The following is a 15,000-nucleotide window of genomic DNA, read 5'->3' as shown; positions in this document are numbered from 1 at the left end:
TAATTGATTTTCGACTAAACAAAAACTACATTTAGGGCCCCTAAGATTTAAGAATCAATTTTTAGAAGTCGTTGATGCATATAAATACCTATGATTTAAGGTGAAGATCGAAGACAGTGCAGATGGGTGAACAGTGGGAGTGGATACAATATATGTAATTATAAATAATAAAAAGGTACACAATTAGTGTGATACGAGAGAATGAGAACGTTTGATTATGTAATATATATATATATATATATATATATATATATATAATATATATATATATATATATATATAGAGAGAGAGAGAGAGAGAGAGAGAGAATTTGAAATTTGATAGGAATAACCCTGCAAGTACGCATTGTGGGCGGTAATTTTCAAAGATAGTAACCTCATACATTAAGTATAATGAAAAGTACTCTACAGCATGCTCATTTTAATTGATTCATGGATGGAGGAATACATGCAATGCAAAATCAAATTAAATCAATCATACATACGTTTTATATTTACTTCCAAGTTCAAAGCAAGCACGTATTCTTTCCTTAAGAAACAAAACAAAAAAAAAACCAGATCAAAATACTCACTCTCTAGGATTCCTGTCTCTCATATCACTCATGAAACACGTTTTACCATCGCCAGTGCATTCACGGCAAAAGATGCAAATCCTACAGCCATTCAGTGACCATTTGTGTTCACCTAAACGAAAGGACAAAATAGAAAACATAATTATAACGATGTGCGGTAAGGTTTTGAAATAAGCATTCTTAATATAATGTAAAAGAAGAATCAAATGTGTCAAGAAAAATAACGTAAAACATCTATTTGAATATGGTCTACCTCTCTTCTCATCGGGCATTTTATTTTCAAGATTTCCCCCAAAACTTTCACTCAAACACAAAAGCAGTAAATTCATGCAAGACATTTTCCTTTCAGCAAAACGATGTCTACAACACAGCTGTCATTTTTTATAACTGTTACAATAAAATGTCTTAATATTTTGTGATGTTCAAAATGAAATCAGGATGAGAAAAAATGTTGGTTGTGTCGTAACTTTTGACGAATGATTTTCCTATAGTTTGGTAAGGATAGAACTAATCCAGTTTGTAATGACAGCTAAAGTGGAATTAATATGTAAAGAAAGAAATCAAACCTCTGGAACAAAATAGGCCCTTCCCTTTATTTTCTTCCTCATCTTCACTCGTGTCAGTGCTGTTTGTGACTGAAATAAATAACAAAAATTATACACAAACATTACCTTGTCTTGTCAGTTCAGGGGTGATAATTCCAGTAGGGTAATGCTATTCCAGTATGGTGCATTTCTCTGTTAAATATGTATTATTAAGTAACTGTTTGATAAAATGTCAAAATTAAACTGCATAAATACCAAACCAATTTTCCGACGTCAAGCGGCATATAACAAAAATCACCAAGGCATAGAAACTTTACAATGAAAACGACAATGTGGCAACCCTTGTTAGTTATAGGATCACGTGAGTATACCCGAGGTTACCTCGAGGCTACCTTTACATATATTCTGTAACCTGGGTATACCACGGGTACTAGAGAAAGACACCTTTTGTACGTACATGTCTGCTATCCAACAACCCGGGAGATACTAAGCATCACCCACTCGTTTAATATATATATATATATATATATATATATATATATATATATATATATATATATATATATATATATATATATATATATATATTATATATATATATAAACATATATATAGAATTCGAGAAAAAAACCTGGACAATTACAACGCTATTTCCAGGGGCGGTTGCTGGCTGTCTATTTAAGGCGGCATGGATCGAAAACATTCTCTCACAGTACTCAGGTGTAAAATGAGTACCAGACCGGAAGCAGTGTTGTCTGTGGTGGAGGAAAATGTTATCTCGCCCAACAGGCATCATGTCTCATCTTCATTTTTCTATTGGCTTAGGAGCCCTTTTTAAGTGTCTTGAGCTCACTCAGTGGATACTGCGCAAAATCAATGTTCTAGTGGGTTTACTTTTTTAGAATGCGTGTATATTTTGTGTGAAAAAAACGGGGGGGGGGGGGGCGGGGGGGGGCCGGCAAGTGTGGTTTGAATTTTAAAAAGATATACTCAGGTAACTGGTATTTACGATGGGCATATATTATGTAAAAGAGGTCCATTTGTCGATTTACCTCTAGAGAAAAAAATTGTATATAACCCGATCATTGAATCTATTGATCCTCTCATAGTTGTTTCGGTATGGATTGCGATACACGTATGTGCATTGAGATTTGTGAATATCATTTTTTTAAAAAAAGAACAACATAACAACAGCAGTTAGACCGTCATATAAAATTTCTTCCTTCGAATATCAACTGTGATAACAGTCATTAATAGAAGGAATAGAAAATCCAAACCTCAATGCAAGCCTCAATGCACTACTTATCTACTCCAAAGACAATAACAATAGTCTGGTTGCCAAATCAAGATTTTAACCATAACCCAAAAAAAGCGTCCGCCAAATTTTTTTTTGCATTTTATCAAAGTTGAACATCTCAAGATTAAATGTCTGAATAGTGCTGCCCTGAGGACATTGAGCATTTTGAGAAATTACGTCACAAAGGTCACGAAAAGGTCATTTTTAAAAATCCTCAAAAATCATTTTTATATTATACAGAATGAAAGATTTAGTCAAATTAATTACAAAAATACTTCTATTTTTAAAATTGGCCGAATAGTTGACAAGTTATTAGCAATTTAACTATCCAAAAGGTCAAGGTCACTGCCAAGATGGTCTCGTAAAATGACCCAAATATAGCCGTGTTTGGTATCAAATTGAAGGCATTGACAAGACCAATACAGAATTTATGTTATTTATGCTAGTTGTTGGTATTTAAATTTCCTACAGCGGTGAAAGTATAATTGGGATAATCAAAATTGACATTTTTTGTGGAAAAGGTGTCAGATCACACAAAAACACGGAGCGAGTCTCCATATAGAAAGACCGTGCCTTGTTTTGAGTCTTTAGTTTCTTCGCCTTTGCTTTTTTACATTGATATTTACTGAAGGACAAAAAATAGAATGATAATTTTCGGCATATCTGACATGTATCTCTGGTAAACTAAATCACTCATCATCAATGTCTTCATCGCTTGACACGGAAGCAGCTTGATAAAGGCGATTTTGACAGCACTCACGATCATGGCATTTACAAAATATTGTGCATGGAAGCTGCGCGGCAACACAGCCACATGTTGATTGATTATCCACAAGGTTGTTCAGAAGAACATCCGCATTGAATAGTCTCTAACAACTCGGGCGTTACACTCTGTGTGTTGCTTGGCACTGTGGTTGGAACAAGTGATTTGGTTGCTGCTAACTTCATCCATCCAAAATCTGTTGGTTGTAAATCTGGGGGCGTTTTTCAAAGACCAAGGTTGTCCAGTCTGTGTCCCTTATGAAGAATTTTGATGACTGTGTTTTTCCCTATTCCATACGGTTTAGCCACAGTATCACAGCCAGATAGCGCATGTGCTGCAAGAAGATAAGGCGCAATTTCTTGATTTCTCGAGACCGTTTTCCCAATGTCAACAAGTCCACGGTCCCCACTTGTAGCTTTCATCATCATCGAGCAGTGGCTGGAGTCCAAGTCAAGCTTGTGGTAGAAATGAACTAACAGTACAAAGACATCCGTATCGTCACTAACCACCTTAACAACCTTGGTCAATGAAGCAGCATGCATTGCTTGTTGCACCATAATGACATCCGCTTCCTCGTGTGTCGTCTCCAAGTCTGTCCTTGTGGAGACTTTTCCATTTTTTAATTTGGAGAGGAGCATTTTCGTGTCCTGTGATAACGAGACGCCTTTCACGTGGTTGAGTTACAGCCCTGGACATTAATTCCGTACAGAGTATGCTAATCAATTGCTTTTTGTTCTCAGTTCAGGCAAGAATTGAGGCTTGAGCAGGCAGAGGAGTGTGTAATGTAAGGTGGTGTACCGTTCGAACTTTTATGCTGCGACTTTGTCGAGTAGCACTTTTGATGCTGAAATCATGGTATCTGTCAAAGACAAGGTGCACGTCACTTCTGTCCATTTTCGGCAATAAGAGTGTCCAAAAACTATTGACATAGTCTTGGATGGTTCCTTTGGATGGCCAGTTTACACAATAAAGAAGTGCGCATCCATCTAAGATCACGATCTCAGGATGTTGTCCCCACGAGCAGAGACAGTTTCTTGCAGATTTATCTTCAGAGCAGCTTTTGTAGTAGCAGTACGCATGTCTCCATTGTCACTGAATAAAGATGTCGGCAATGGTGCCAGTTCATATTTAAAGAGAGACTCCATTTCAAAATCTCGACAAGCCATTAATTCCATAGCGCGAGAATAAATCAAACTTGTGTCGTATATTGGACCACGGTCACTTTGAATAGATTTTTTCCCGGCTGCCATTGTTGTCACCTTGGTAGAAAGTGCTTTATAGAATCCATTGGGCCATGTTTTCTCAAATTCTTTCATGTCCGTGGTACCGATGCTGATTCTACATTGACAGATTGAGGGCTTACTTTTCCATCAGCGATGTTCACAAGGCAATCAGGATGCGCAGTTGCACTTATGGGGTTGATGCATCTATCTAATTTTGTCCGAATTTTCCCTGTCCAGCGCATCACTAGCGATACGCGCATTTGTTTCCTCTTTATGCATTTCCAGAAAGTCCTTTTTGGAACTCTCAGTCAATTCAGACAAACATTTCAGAAGACGACTGCTGGTGTGAAGGCTAAGGGCCCATCGCTGAATGGTAGAGTGTTTGAGTGTTAAACAGACAATCGCTATGAGGGCGATTAACGTTACAGAAACCGGGATAAATTCAGGCACCAGGGGCCACATGGCTCAAAATATTATTTTTTTAAAAGGAGTATAATAGTGGTGAGTTAATAGTAATAGGACAAATATTTCTTTTCTCTTTTTTTTCAGAGTTGGAATCAATGGAAGAAAGGTTGCCAGGAGCATATATATATATATATATATATATATATATATATATATATATATATATATATATATATATATATATATATATATATATATATATATATTTATTACTATTACATCAGTTCAAATTGTTAAGTGTTTCTGTGGCTAGAGAGGGATCCCTTGTAAAGCGCTTTAGTGGACAGTGCACTATACACATACATGTACCCAGTAACAAATATTGTGCTCAAATGGAGCACCATACTTTTACTACCTACCGAAAAGAAAGAAAACATGAATTCATGAATGAATGATTGAAAGAATGAAAGTGGGTCACTAGATAACTGAAAACATATTTTTAAAACGGCATTTACCTTTTATAACTGTGATGGGGGCATAAAAGGGCACCTAATATCGTTTATAGACATCAGTCTTATGATAAAACAAAACAGACGTAGCAATCGGCGTGTACGTTTGCTGCCGTTAAGTGACACATTCAGTCTGTGCTGTGTCAAGGCCAAACCGCGAGTCACGTATGGAAAACCATTGTAACCAATTATGGATCCTATGATTACCTCATACAAAATCACATTTTATTAAAAATGCTCAATGTCTACAGACCGGCACTAATCCTGATAACACTCCGCATATATATCTCATTCCGATTCCGTTAAAACATTTTTGGCGGACGTTATGAAAGGGTTATGAAAGTTTCCTCTAGACTACAATAACATAACTACACGTTGAACTGCTGTGTGTGTCAGCTGTGGGTTAATGGACTGGGAATCTTATTTATAGCATCATGGGGCTCTACTCGGTGAATGATTTGTGTAATATTCGTATTGATGATTAAAATCCATTTCAGCCAAACGAATAGCATAACATCTATATTTATTGACATTTTCTTCATCCGTATCGTCTAATTACAACAAACCTGTTCTTCCAATGAAAAAACTAATATGGTTTTGATTTCTCCCAAGTCAGACACCAAGGTGTGCAAAACTAAATTTGCCGGCCTGACCTAGTTATTTTAGCAGTAAAGAGTATCAGTTGTTTGTGGTGGGAAGTGGATAACCGTGGTTTTTAAAACATACTTGGACGGCCTGTTGACTGTTTGGCTCCTTCTAGCCCCCATGCCCCACCCTCAGCTCATTGTCGCACGTTATCTCGCCTCGCGTGGGACAACAAGAAAAGAGAGCCGTCTGTGATGACGCACAACCTTCGTAACTATCATGGCTAGTAAGACAGGAGAGATGTGCGAGTGTTAAGCAGAAAGCAGCATATGCAAAAATTCAGACGAAATGCAGTATCTGCTAAATTTGAAAAATATAGGGCGGCACAAAACAACTTCGCTCAATATACCGACCGCCAGTGGCTATTTCATTACCAAACATGTTTTAAAAATTACACGAAACAGGAAGAAAACCTTAAGTTAATTCTTGCCAAGTTTAATGAAAAAGTTCTATTGGTTTAGAAACCAAGTTGGTTATACCAAACTCGTATAAATATCGCTATATCGAAAGTTTCGAAAATTACCTCTTGTCTTAATAGTGCCGGATTTACTAGTGTAAGATGTTTGCCGCGTTTGGTTGAAACAAACATTACCGATCGGGACAAAGTCTCGAATATGTTTTTTTTTGGTTCTATCAAAACTACAAAAATGTCAGTATACGAGCATAAATCATAATCGATTTATTTTCAAAAGATGAATAGCCTCCGATTTGCCCTGACGTGAATCCCATGGACTACAGTATTTGGTCTTTGACGGTTTATAAGGGTGTTAGAACGTTTTACACAGAGAGTAAGAGTAAATTCTAAATGCATGGGATTGACTCACCATTCAAGACATTAGAAAATCAATTGAATCATTGGAAAAATGGTGGGGACGAGGTATAAAATAAAATGAGGAATCGAAGGATCACATCAAAATTTGAGAAATACGTCCAAAATATTCCATGCGGCATACTTGCGGTAGGTTTAATGAAACACTCGTGGAATTAAACTTTATCAAAATGTATTTTTAAAAAATTGTATTCATTAGTTTGAATAATTGAATTTAATTGAGGTTAAATTTCAGACTTGTATAATCTATAGTCTGGCAGCTGTAGAATTATAAACTTTTCCGGGGTTTTTTTTTATCTTACACCCGATATCTACACGTGATCAAAAACAAATTTATGCACCTATAATCGCCCGTATATTTTTATTTTGAAACGTATAGCGTAGCATAAATCTCTTTTGCTGTGTAGATTTTTGTGTAATGTATTCTGCAATTGTCTTTGAGATTTTATTTTTACGTCATCATTCCTGCTCCATTAAATAGACGTACTGTTTTAACATTTTTGCAAACTACTGATTGCATGAAGCATGTAGAGCAGACAAAAAAAAGTCCCCTTATTCTGCCCTGATCGACTTCAACTGAGAAAACCAACTTAAACCATTTATTACAAAATTTATAATTTAGTATGACTTGGTCGTGTCTGTTTGGAAACCTTGAAGACTGTTCTTCATTAGTGACTGTTCTATTTTAACAGATGGATAGATTTATCATCAATTTATAGCTGTCTGAGTCACTTGATGACGTTACATCTATAAATGAATTATCCATTTGGTAAAATGTGACAGTATTGTTACGTTAGTGACCGAGGCGTCTGTATCGAGGTGTCCAAAAACACAACCATGTGTTCTAAATTGTGTTTTTGCATTGTCAATGATTTTGAGAATAAAAAAAAATTTTAAAAATTGAGCTTTTATATAGCGCAATATCCACTAAATGTGCTCAAAGCGCTTTACAAGGGGTCCCTGGTCAACAGCAACAGTTAACATGTAGGACGGGACATGACGCCTGTTAGGCGATATTACAATTTTTCGGACAAAGACAAAGCTGTTTACGACCAGGTACTCATTTTACATCTGAGTACGGTAAGAGAATGTGAATAAAGAGCGTTTTCCAAAGACTCAACTATGCGCCGAGCGCGAGGATCGAACCCAGGACCTTCCGATCCGAAAGCGAGTGTCATACCACTAGACCACATAGCCGCAATAAATGAAACACGACGGTTTATCAGTTGGAATTAGCTAATGACATAAAATTGACCAACGTTTTTCTTGTGACTAAATGACAAATCAACACTTACACAAATCCAGTAGTCTCATAGCGGCATCTTCATGGTCTCCACGTTTCTCTTTAGCACAGCTTCGACAGATTCCACAAACTGAGCAGCCAGAATCACCAGCACCACAACCACAGGGCCTATCAAACGACATAATTTTTCTTCTTTATCTAAATGAGTGACGCGGTGGTCAAAAAAAATAAGATCACAAGAAGTGTAAAGGGGAAATACTACATATGTTTACTATAATTTATGAATGTGCATGACTAGCCCCCCCCCCCCTTCCCCGAATTGAGTGCATTTGTGGTCTCCGTTTACCCTCTATAAATAGAGAAGCAGAAAAACTACCACAATGGTCTAGTGGTATGACACTCGCTTTCGGATCGGAAGGTCCTGGGTTCGAGCCTCGTTCGGTGCATAGTTGAGTCCTTGGAGAAGGCTTTTTACTCACATTCTCTCACCGTACTCAGGTGTAAAATGAGTACCTGGCCGTTAACAGCGTTGTCTCATTACCAAAAATTTGTAATATTGCCTGACAGGCGTCATGTCTCGTCCTACATGTTATGTGTTGCTGTTGGCCAGGGATCCATTGTAAAGCGCTTTGGGCACGTTTAGTGGATATTGCGCTATATAAAAGCTCAAGTTAATTAAAAGTTAATCTATTTATGGAAGGAAGGGACATCACCCAGAGGGGGCAGTCCAAGTTGTTTGGAAAAGTGAGCGTTTGTGGGTTGTTCCATGTACTCTGATTTGCCAGTGAATTGCGTGTCCCAGATAAGATAATAAGGAACAGATGCAATTGTTACAACTAAATAAAGAAAACGTTTAGTAAGCAGTGGCCTTTTTATCGTTTTTTGGGACTGGGTGGTGATTGTCTTTGTCTTTTTGTATGTCCGGTTACAGTAAATGTTGAATATAAAATGTCAGTTGTGTAAATCCAGGCATCAAAAACTGTTACACAGTCAAGATATTATAAGGATGATACTTTTAGTACACATTGTAGGTAGTTTTATTCAACAAAGACGAATCTTTTACATTAAAAATAAAGAAAAGTATTTGAAAGTATGCTATGTGCGGCTATACGTAGTCTAGTGGTATGACACTCGCTTTCGGATCGGAAGGTCCTGGGTTCGAGCCTCGCGCTCGGAGCATAGTTGAGTCCTTGGTAAAGCCTCTTTACTCACATTCTCTCACCGTGCTGAGGTGAAAAATGAGTACCTGGCTGTTAACAGCGTTGTCTTTGTTCGAAAAATTGTAATATCGCCTCACAGGCGTCGTGTCTCGTCCTACATGTTAAATGTTGCTGTTGACCAGGGACCCCTTGTAAAGCACTTTGAGCACATTTAGTGGATATTGCGCTTTATAAAGCTCACTTATTATAAAAACAAATTGAAGCAAGAAGGAAAATTAAGAGTCAATTACCATCCTGGACTCCTGACTTTTCTTCTCTCAACACAACTTTTACCAAAGCCAGTGCATTCGTGGCAGATGGAGCAAATCATACAACGTGTCCAAGACCATTTGTGATTTCCTAAAACGAGGACAAAATAGAAACATTATTATAACGATGATCGGTAAGATTTAAAAATAAGCACTCTTAATATAATACAAAAGCAGAATCAAATGTATGAAAATGAAAAATGTTAAACAACTATTTTAATTTTATCCGGAATTCTCGAAACTTTAGAACAAACAAACACAAAATTATTTTTTTTTTCACACAAACAAGAAAACAGTATAATTAATTAATTAATTAATTTCTCATATTTATATAGCGCCTTTCGTCGAAACCTCAAAGCACATTAAAAAAAAAAAAAAAAAAAAAACAGAGACACAGACGGCTAAGCTAGCTGATTTGCCAAACACATAAAACACATTGACTATTTTAAAAAGTGAACTGAGACCTACACGTTTTCAACACAAAATTTCTTTAGTTATTTGTGCGGGCAAAGGCAGTGTCTCTGATTGAAGGGATTTTGAGATGACCGGAAGTCAAGAGTCGACGTTTTTATTGGCGACTCGTAATTTTTCATCAGTTAATAATAATAATAATAATAATAATAATAATAATAATAATAATAATAATAATAATAATAATAATAATAATAATAATACTTTATTGCATCCCAAAAAGGAAATTTTTTGTACAGACGTGTTATAATTTACACATAAGATAAAAATACAATGGAAATAGGATGTATATATATAAAAAAGGAAAAAAAAAAGGAGCAGCTCTATAACCAGAGCTGCGCTTTATAATATGAATAATTTCAACACTGTAAAATAGTTAAAACTGTCACTATAAATTGAAAATTGAAAAGATTGCAAAACAAATAAATTAATAAATTAATATTTATATTTTTAAAAAGTAAAAATGAGAAATAATTATATAAAATGATTATTGCTTGTTGTTATAAAGCCTAATACTGGACGGCAGAAAAGATTTTCGGTTTCTCTCTGTTTTCGTTGAAATAGAGAAAGGGCGACCACTTCTTTCTGACATAATAATTGATGGTCTTAGTGGATGATACTGGTCATTTAATATTTTAGTTATTTTATTTATACAAAATTTCTCGTATAAAAGATCTACATCGTCAACATCATTTATATAGCGTTTAATGGATTTTTTAATATTTGAATTTATTTTGTTCCTTTCCACTGCTAAGCAATTGCCTCCCCAAGCTGTTATACAAAATGACAAAACACTTTCGATTACTGCTCTATAAAATAATGTGCAGAGGGTTTTATCTATTCTAAACTGAGAGAGTTTTGATAAAAAATATGTCCGTCTGCACATCTTATGCCTAATTATTTTCCTATATTGATATTATTCAAATCGTGAAGAAACCAAAGATTATTTTTTTAATCATACAGCTACCCCTGCGGCGTTCTGTCGTTCCACATCAACAATTCAAATTTGACTATTCTTGGATTCTTAGTTTATAAGTGTATAGAACTACAATGTTTGGGGCGATATTGCGCTTATTTGCAGGTCTGATAACCTAATTCATTATGGGCTCATTGTTGTAATAGAAATCTCAAAAACTGACGCAACATATTGCCCATTACAACAATGTTAAACTAGGCCCATACACGATTTCGGGTGTCACACCTGCATTTATATACACGTCGGCTCGGAGCCTTAGCTCAATCATATATTCTATAACAATAAAATGTCTTATTATTTTGTGATGTTCAAATACAAATATGATGTGTGGTGTCGTAATATGTGACGACTGTTCAATGGTTGGTAACGATAGAGCTAAGTCAGTTGGTAAAGACAGAGATAAAGTGGAATTCAATTGTATAGAAAGAAATCTAACATGCAGCACATATATTTCTTTTCCCTTTATTTTCTTCTGCACTTTCAATCCTGCCAGTGTTGCTTGTGGCTGAAATAGAATAAACATTAATTATAATCAAACATTTCCTTCTCTTGTCACTGCCGTACTCTGGAAAAACTCGTATTTAGAATTTGGCCAGAAAACTCGTCCTTCAAATATCGATAAATTTAAATGACCTTCATCTTGGCAAAAACTCCCAAACCTGAGACCATTGAATACTTCATAAAATCCCAGTTATGATAGATTTTGCCAAGTTGAGTTTCCTTTAAGCGATTGATATTTGAAGGACGAGTTTTCTGGCCAAATTTTAACCACCAAGTTTTAAAGTACTGTTCTTCCAGAGTACGATAGCTAGTTAAAAGCTTGGCCACTATACCCCACACATTTTTTGGTCCGTTTTTTTTCCATCTCATTCTCGTCCGACTTCAACACCCCCCCTCCCCCCTAAGCGTTGTACATGTTGTGTGAAGATCGTGAGTAGAGTTGGCGCAATGTCAGGGAAATTTTTCATGCAAAAACAGAATGGGTCATTGAATTTAGTTCCTCTAGATAACGCCTCACCAAGAGCATGCGCATACAGAAACATTTTCTCTTCCTCTTCGTCATCCTGCTCTTTGTCTTCTTCTTTCTCACCTCCTTTTTTCTCATCTTTTCCTTCCTCCTTATCCTTCTTCCCGCGATGGCGGTTGTTATGGCGAATAAGTGAAACATCTTTTTTCAAGGTGTTTATCTGTGGATTATAAAAAAAGTCACAGCAAGAACAGGAAAATAAACATAAATCATGCTTTCCTTACCACGGTAACCCCCTATCCACACACACACACACACACACACACACACACACACACACACACACACGCACGCCATCTCTCGTTCTCTCTCTCTCTCTCTCTCTCTCTCTCTCTCTCTCTCTCTCTAAATCGCACATTCTATCTCTGTCTCTCTTTCTATTTATCTCTCTCCTCCCTCATTATCTATTTCTGTCCTTCTCTACCTATGTCTATCTCTCTATCTTCCTCCCTCTTTCAGTCTCTCTCTCTATATATGCGGCTATGTTGTTTTGTGGTATGACACTCGCTTTCGGATAGGAAGATCCTGGGTTCGCGCCTCACTCGGCTCATAGTTGAGTCCTTGGAAAAGACTCTTTACTCACATTCTCTCACTGGACTCAAGTGGAAAATGAGTTCCTGGCTGTAAAAAAAGCGATAGTGTCCTTTTAGCTCTCTCTTCATCCACCATTGTCAGACCAGGATACTTCCAGAAATTTCATACTACCTGCCCTACACAAACATGGATTTCTTTTCACAAACTCAAAAGCAATAAGGACATACATTACGTACTATCTACATGTCGTATCTAACACGCTAGGTCATTGGAACCTCAAAAGTCAACGAAACAATATAGGAAATAACAGTTATTGAACGTATCAAAGATGACTGGAAAAATGTGACCCTTCGTCTCAAAACGGTATTATGTCGGGATGGACCAGATGCTAAAAAGACAAATAATAGTCAAACTGGTCAAAAATATGAAACGTTGGTATTTAGCAAAGTAAAATATGATATTCCTTCTCCTCTATAAAGCAAACAAACTCAACTTAAGTCTGATATTTCTGGCTATAAATTCAATTTTCAGCATCTTAGTCATCCCGACTTAATACCGTTATTAGACGAAGGATCGCAAATGTCAGAAAACTTGGGATCTTGATCAACGAGGAAGAAGACATTAAAAGAAGGAACTTCTAGCGCAAAACGACTTTCGCGACCTAGTAAAATATCTGATATAGGCAGGACATTATTAGCGAAAGCAAAATAATACGCCTCTACAAACACTGCTCTACAACTGTGGTACATGGGGATTAACAAAAAAGAATTTCGACAGTCTAGACACCCTTCACAGAAAACAGCTCGGTCGAGTCAAAAGTGAGATATTGCAAGACAAGATTAATAACCATTAATTAACCGTTACAGAGTACGCCCTGTCAGTGATAGCATAAAACAACAAAGATGGAGACTTTTTGGCCGCATTCTTCGAAGATACCAGAACATACCGGCCCAGACACCAATGAAGGAATATTTCAATGCCATGAAGAAATGCCGCGGACGAACACCAACGTCCCTACCAACAACACCAAATTGCAGACATACCATCGTCTGCTCCGATCAGCACCAGGAGAATTTGTATCTTTACAGCTACAAGACAACTATTCCATTAAAACTAAAGACGGAACATGACCTGCTCGCTAATAAAACGTTTGCACAAGACAAGGATACATGGAAAAATATACAAAAAGAATTCAACATGCAGAGGACGACATGCTGGCAACGCAAAATTCACGGCAAGTGTCATTCATTCTGGTATCCAAGATCATCATTACGTAATTTAGGGCAACAAAACAAGTTTTTCAAAAGGTAATTACGTTTCATGGCTATAACAAAGCGTTTTTGTCAAATTTTGTTATGAATAAAACATATTTTAAAAAGAAAAGTGTTTATTCGTAACGTATGAGACGAATTTTCTGTATTAATTCTATCGGGAAAAATGTAATTTCGCTTAACCGGCGTTTTGTCACCTTCTACATGTTACGTATTCCCATTGGTCAGGGACCCTTTGTAAAGCGTTTTGAGCACGTTTAGTTGATATTGCACTTTACAAAAGCTCAAGTTTTTTGTTAAGTTTTTAAACTAAAATGAACTGATATTGACATCTTAATGGTCATTTCCCTTCTTCTCAATAAAACTGCCCAGACCAACAACAAGCAATCACGCACTAATAAACAAAGACTAGAAGAACCTCCAGAACCATCAATAATGTTGAGATACCGTCAATTGGGGTAACAATGTCTAAGTGAGTACTTTCCATATTGAATATTGGATTTTTTAGCTTAGTGGCAATTATTTCTTTAATAAAAATTCAAGTCTTTTAACGTGTACAATAATTACAACAACGCTGAGATAATTCAAAATGCTCTAAATTCACAGAGGCAAAGTTTTCACTGTAGGCAAAGTTACCTACAATTGACGGTACATATGAACAATTGCCAAGAATTCACTGGTCTTATGTCTTGTTTACCTCCTTCTCCAAATCTTTGCGGGCCTGAAGCTGAATGTGGAATTTGTTCAAAAGTGTTGCCAACTTTTCCAACCTGTCAACTTTATCGGCTAATTCAGGCGTACCCTGGTAGGACGAGTATAGGAAATGGAAAGGTGGATTATGGGAGACTGGTGATGAGATGTAGAAAAGAGTGTGCTAATTAAAACACACACACACACACACACACACACACACACAGAGAGAGAGAGAGAGAGAGAGAGAGAGAGAGAGAGAGAGAGAGAGAGAGGGGGGAGGGAGAAGAGGTAACATAAAGAATTGACATTTTTAATTCAATTCAAATGCATTTTTCGTTTTAATTAATTATGACGAATTCATTCCTTTTTTATGATGAAAAATGGTGTAATAATAAAAATAAATCACATTTAGTAGGTTATATACATAGAGCAATTATCAATTAAGCATTTCTTTTGACAATTTCGAAAATTCTTAAAGGGCAGTTTGGTTCTTTTCTAAAAAAAATAATTACCTATATTGGGCTGTTTTA

The 15,000-nt window shown here is 36.4% G+C and overlaps 1 protein-coding gene and 1 long non-coding RNA gene across 2 annotated transcripts in view; both read right to left on the bottom strand.

Moving 5' to 3' along the window:
* The window catches only part of LOC144960831 (E3 ubiquitin-protein ligase MYCBP2-like), a 13,065-nt gene extending 3,480 nt beyond the window's left edge, over positions 1–9,585 (bottom strand). The window contains exons 1-4 of the mRNA XM_078894199.1: positions 9,481–9,585; positions 8,083–8,198; positions 1,138–1,206; positions 572–683 (exon numbers count right to left, since the gene is read on the bottom strand). Of these exons, the coding sequence (XP_078750325.1) occupies positions 572–683; positions 1,138–1,206; positions 8,083–8,198; positions 9,481–9,560 (377 nt within the window). The 5' untranslated portion in view covers positions 9,561–9,585. The remainder of the gene's footprint in view (positions 1–571; positions 684–1,137; positions 1,207–8,082; positions 8,199–9,480) is intronic.
* Positions 9,586–12,023: 2,438 nt separating this feature from the next.
* The window catches only part of LOC144960834 (uncharacterized), a 5,492-nt gene continuing 2,515 nt past the window's right edge, over positions 12,024–15,000 (bottom strand). The window contains exons 2-3 of the long non-coding RNA XR_013642952.1: positions 14,475–14,579; positions 12,024–12,132 (exon numbers count right to left, since the gene is read on the bottom strand). This is a non-coding gene — a long non-coding RNA (uncharacterized LOC144960834). The remainder of the gene's footprint in view (positions 12,133–14,474; positions 14,580–15,000) is intronic.

This window comes from Berghia stephanieae, chromosome 15 (assembly GCF_034508935.2).
Source record: "Berghia stephanieae isolate SIO BIC M18660-M18661 chromosome 15, UCSD_Bste_1.3, whole genome shotgun sequence".
In the NCBI taxonomy this organism is placed as follows: Eukaryota; Metazoa; Mollusca; class Gastropoda; order Nudibranchia; family Aeolidiidae; genus Berghia; species Berghia stephanieae.
This window is presented reverse-complemented; position numbering and strand designations above follow the sequence as displayed.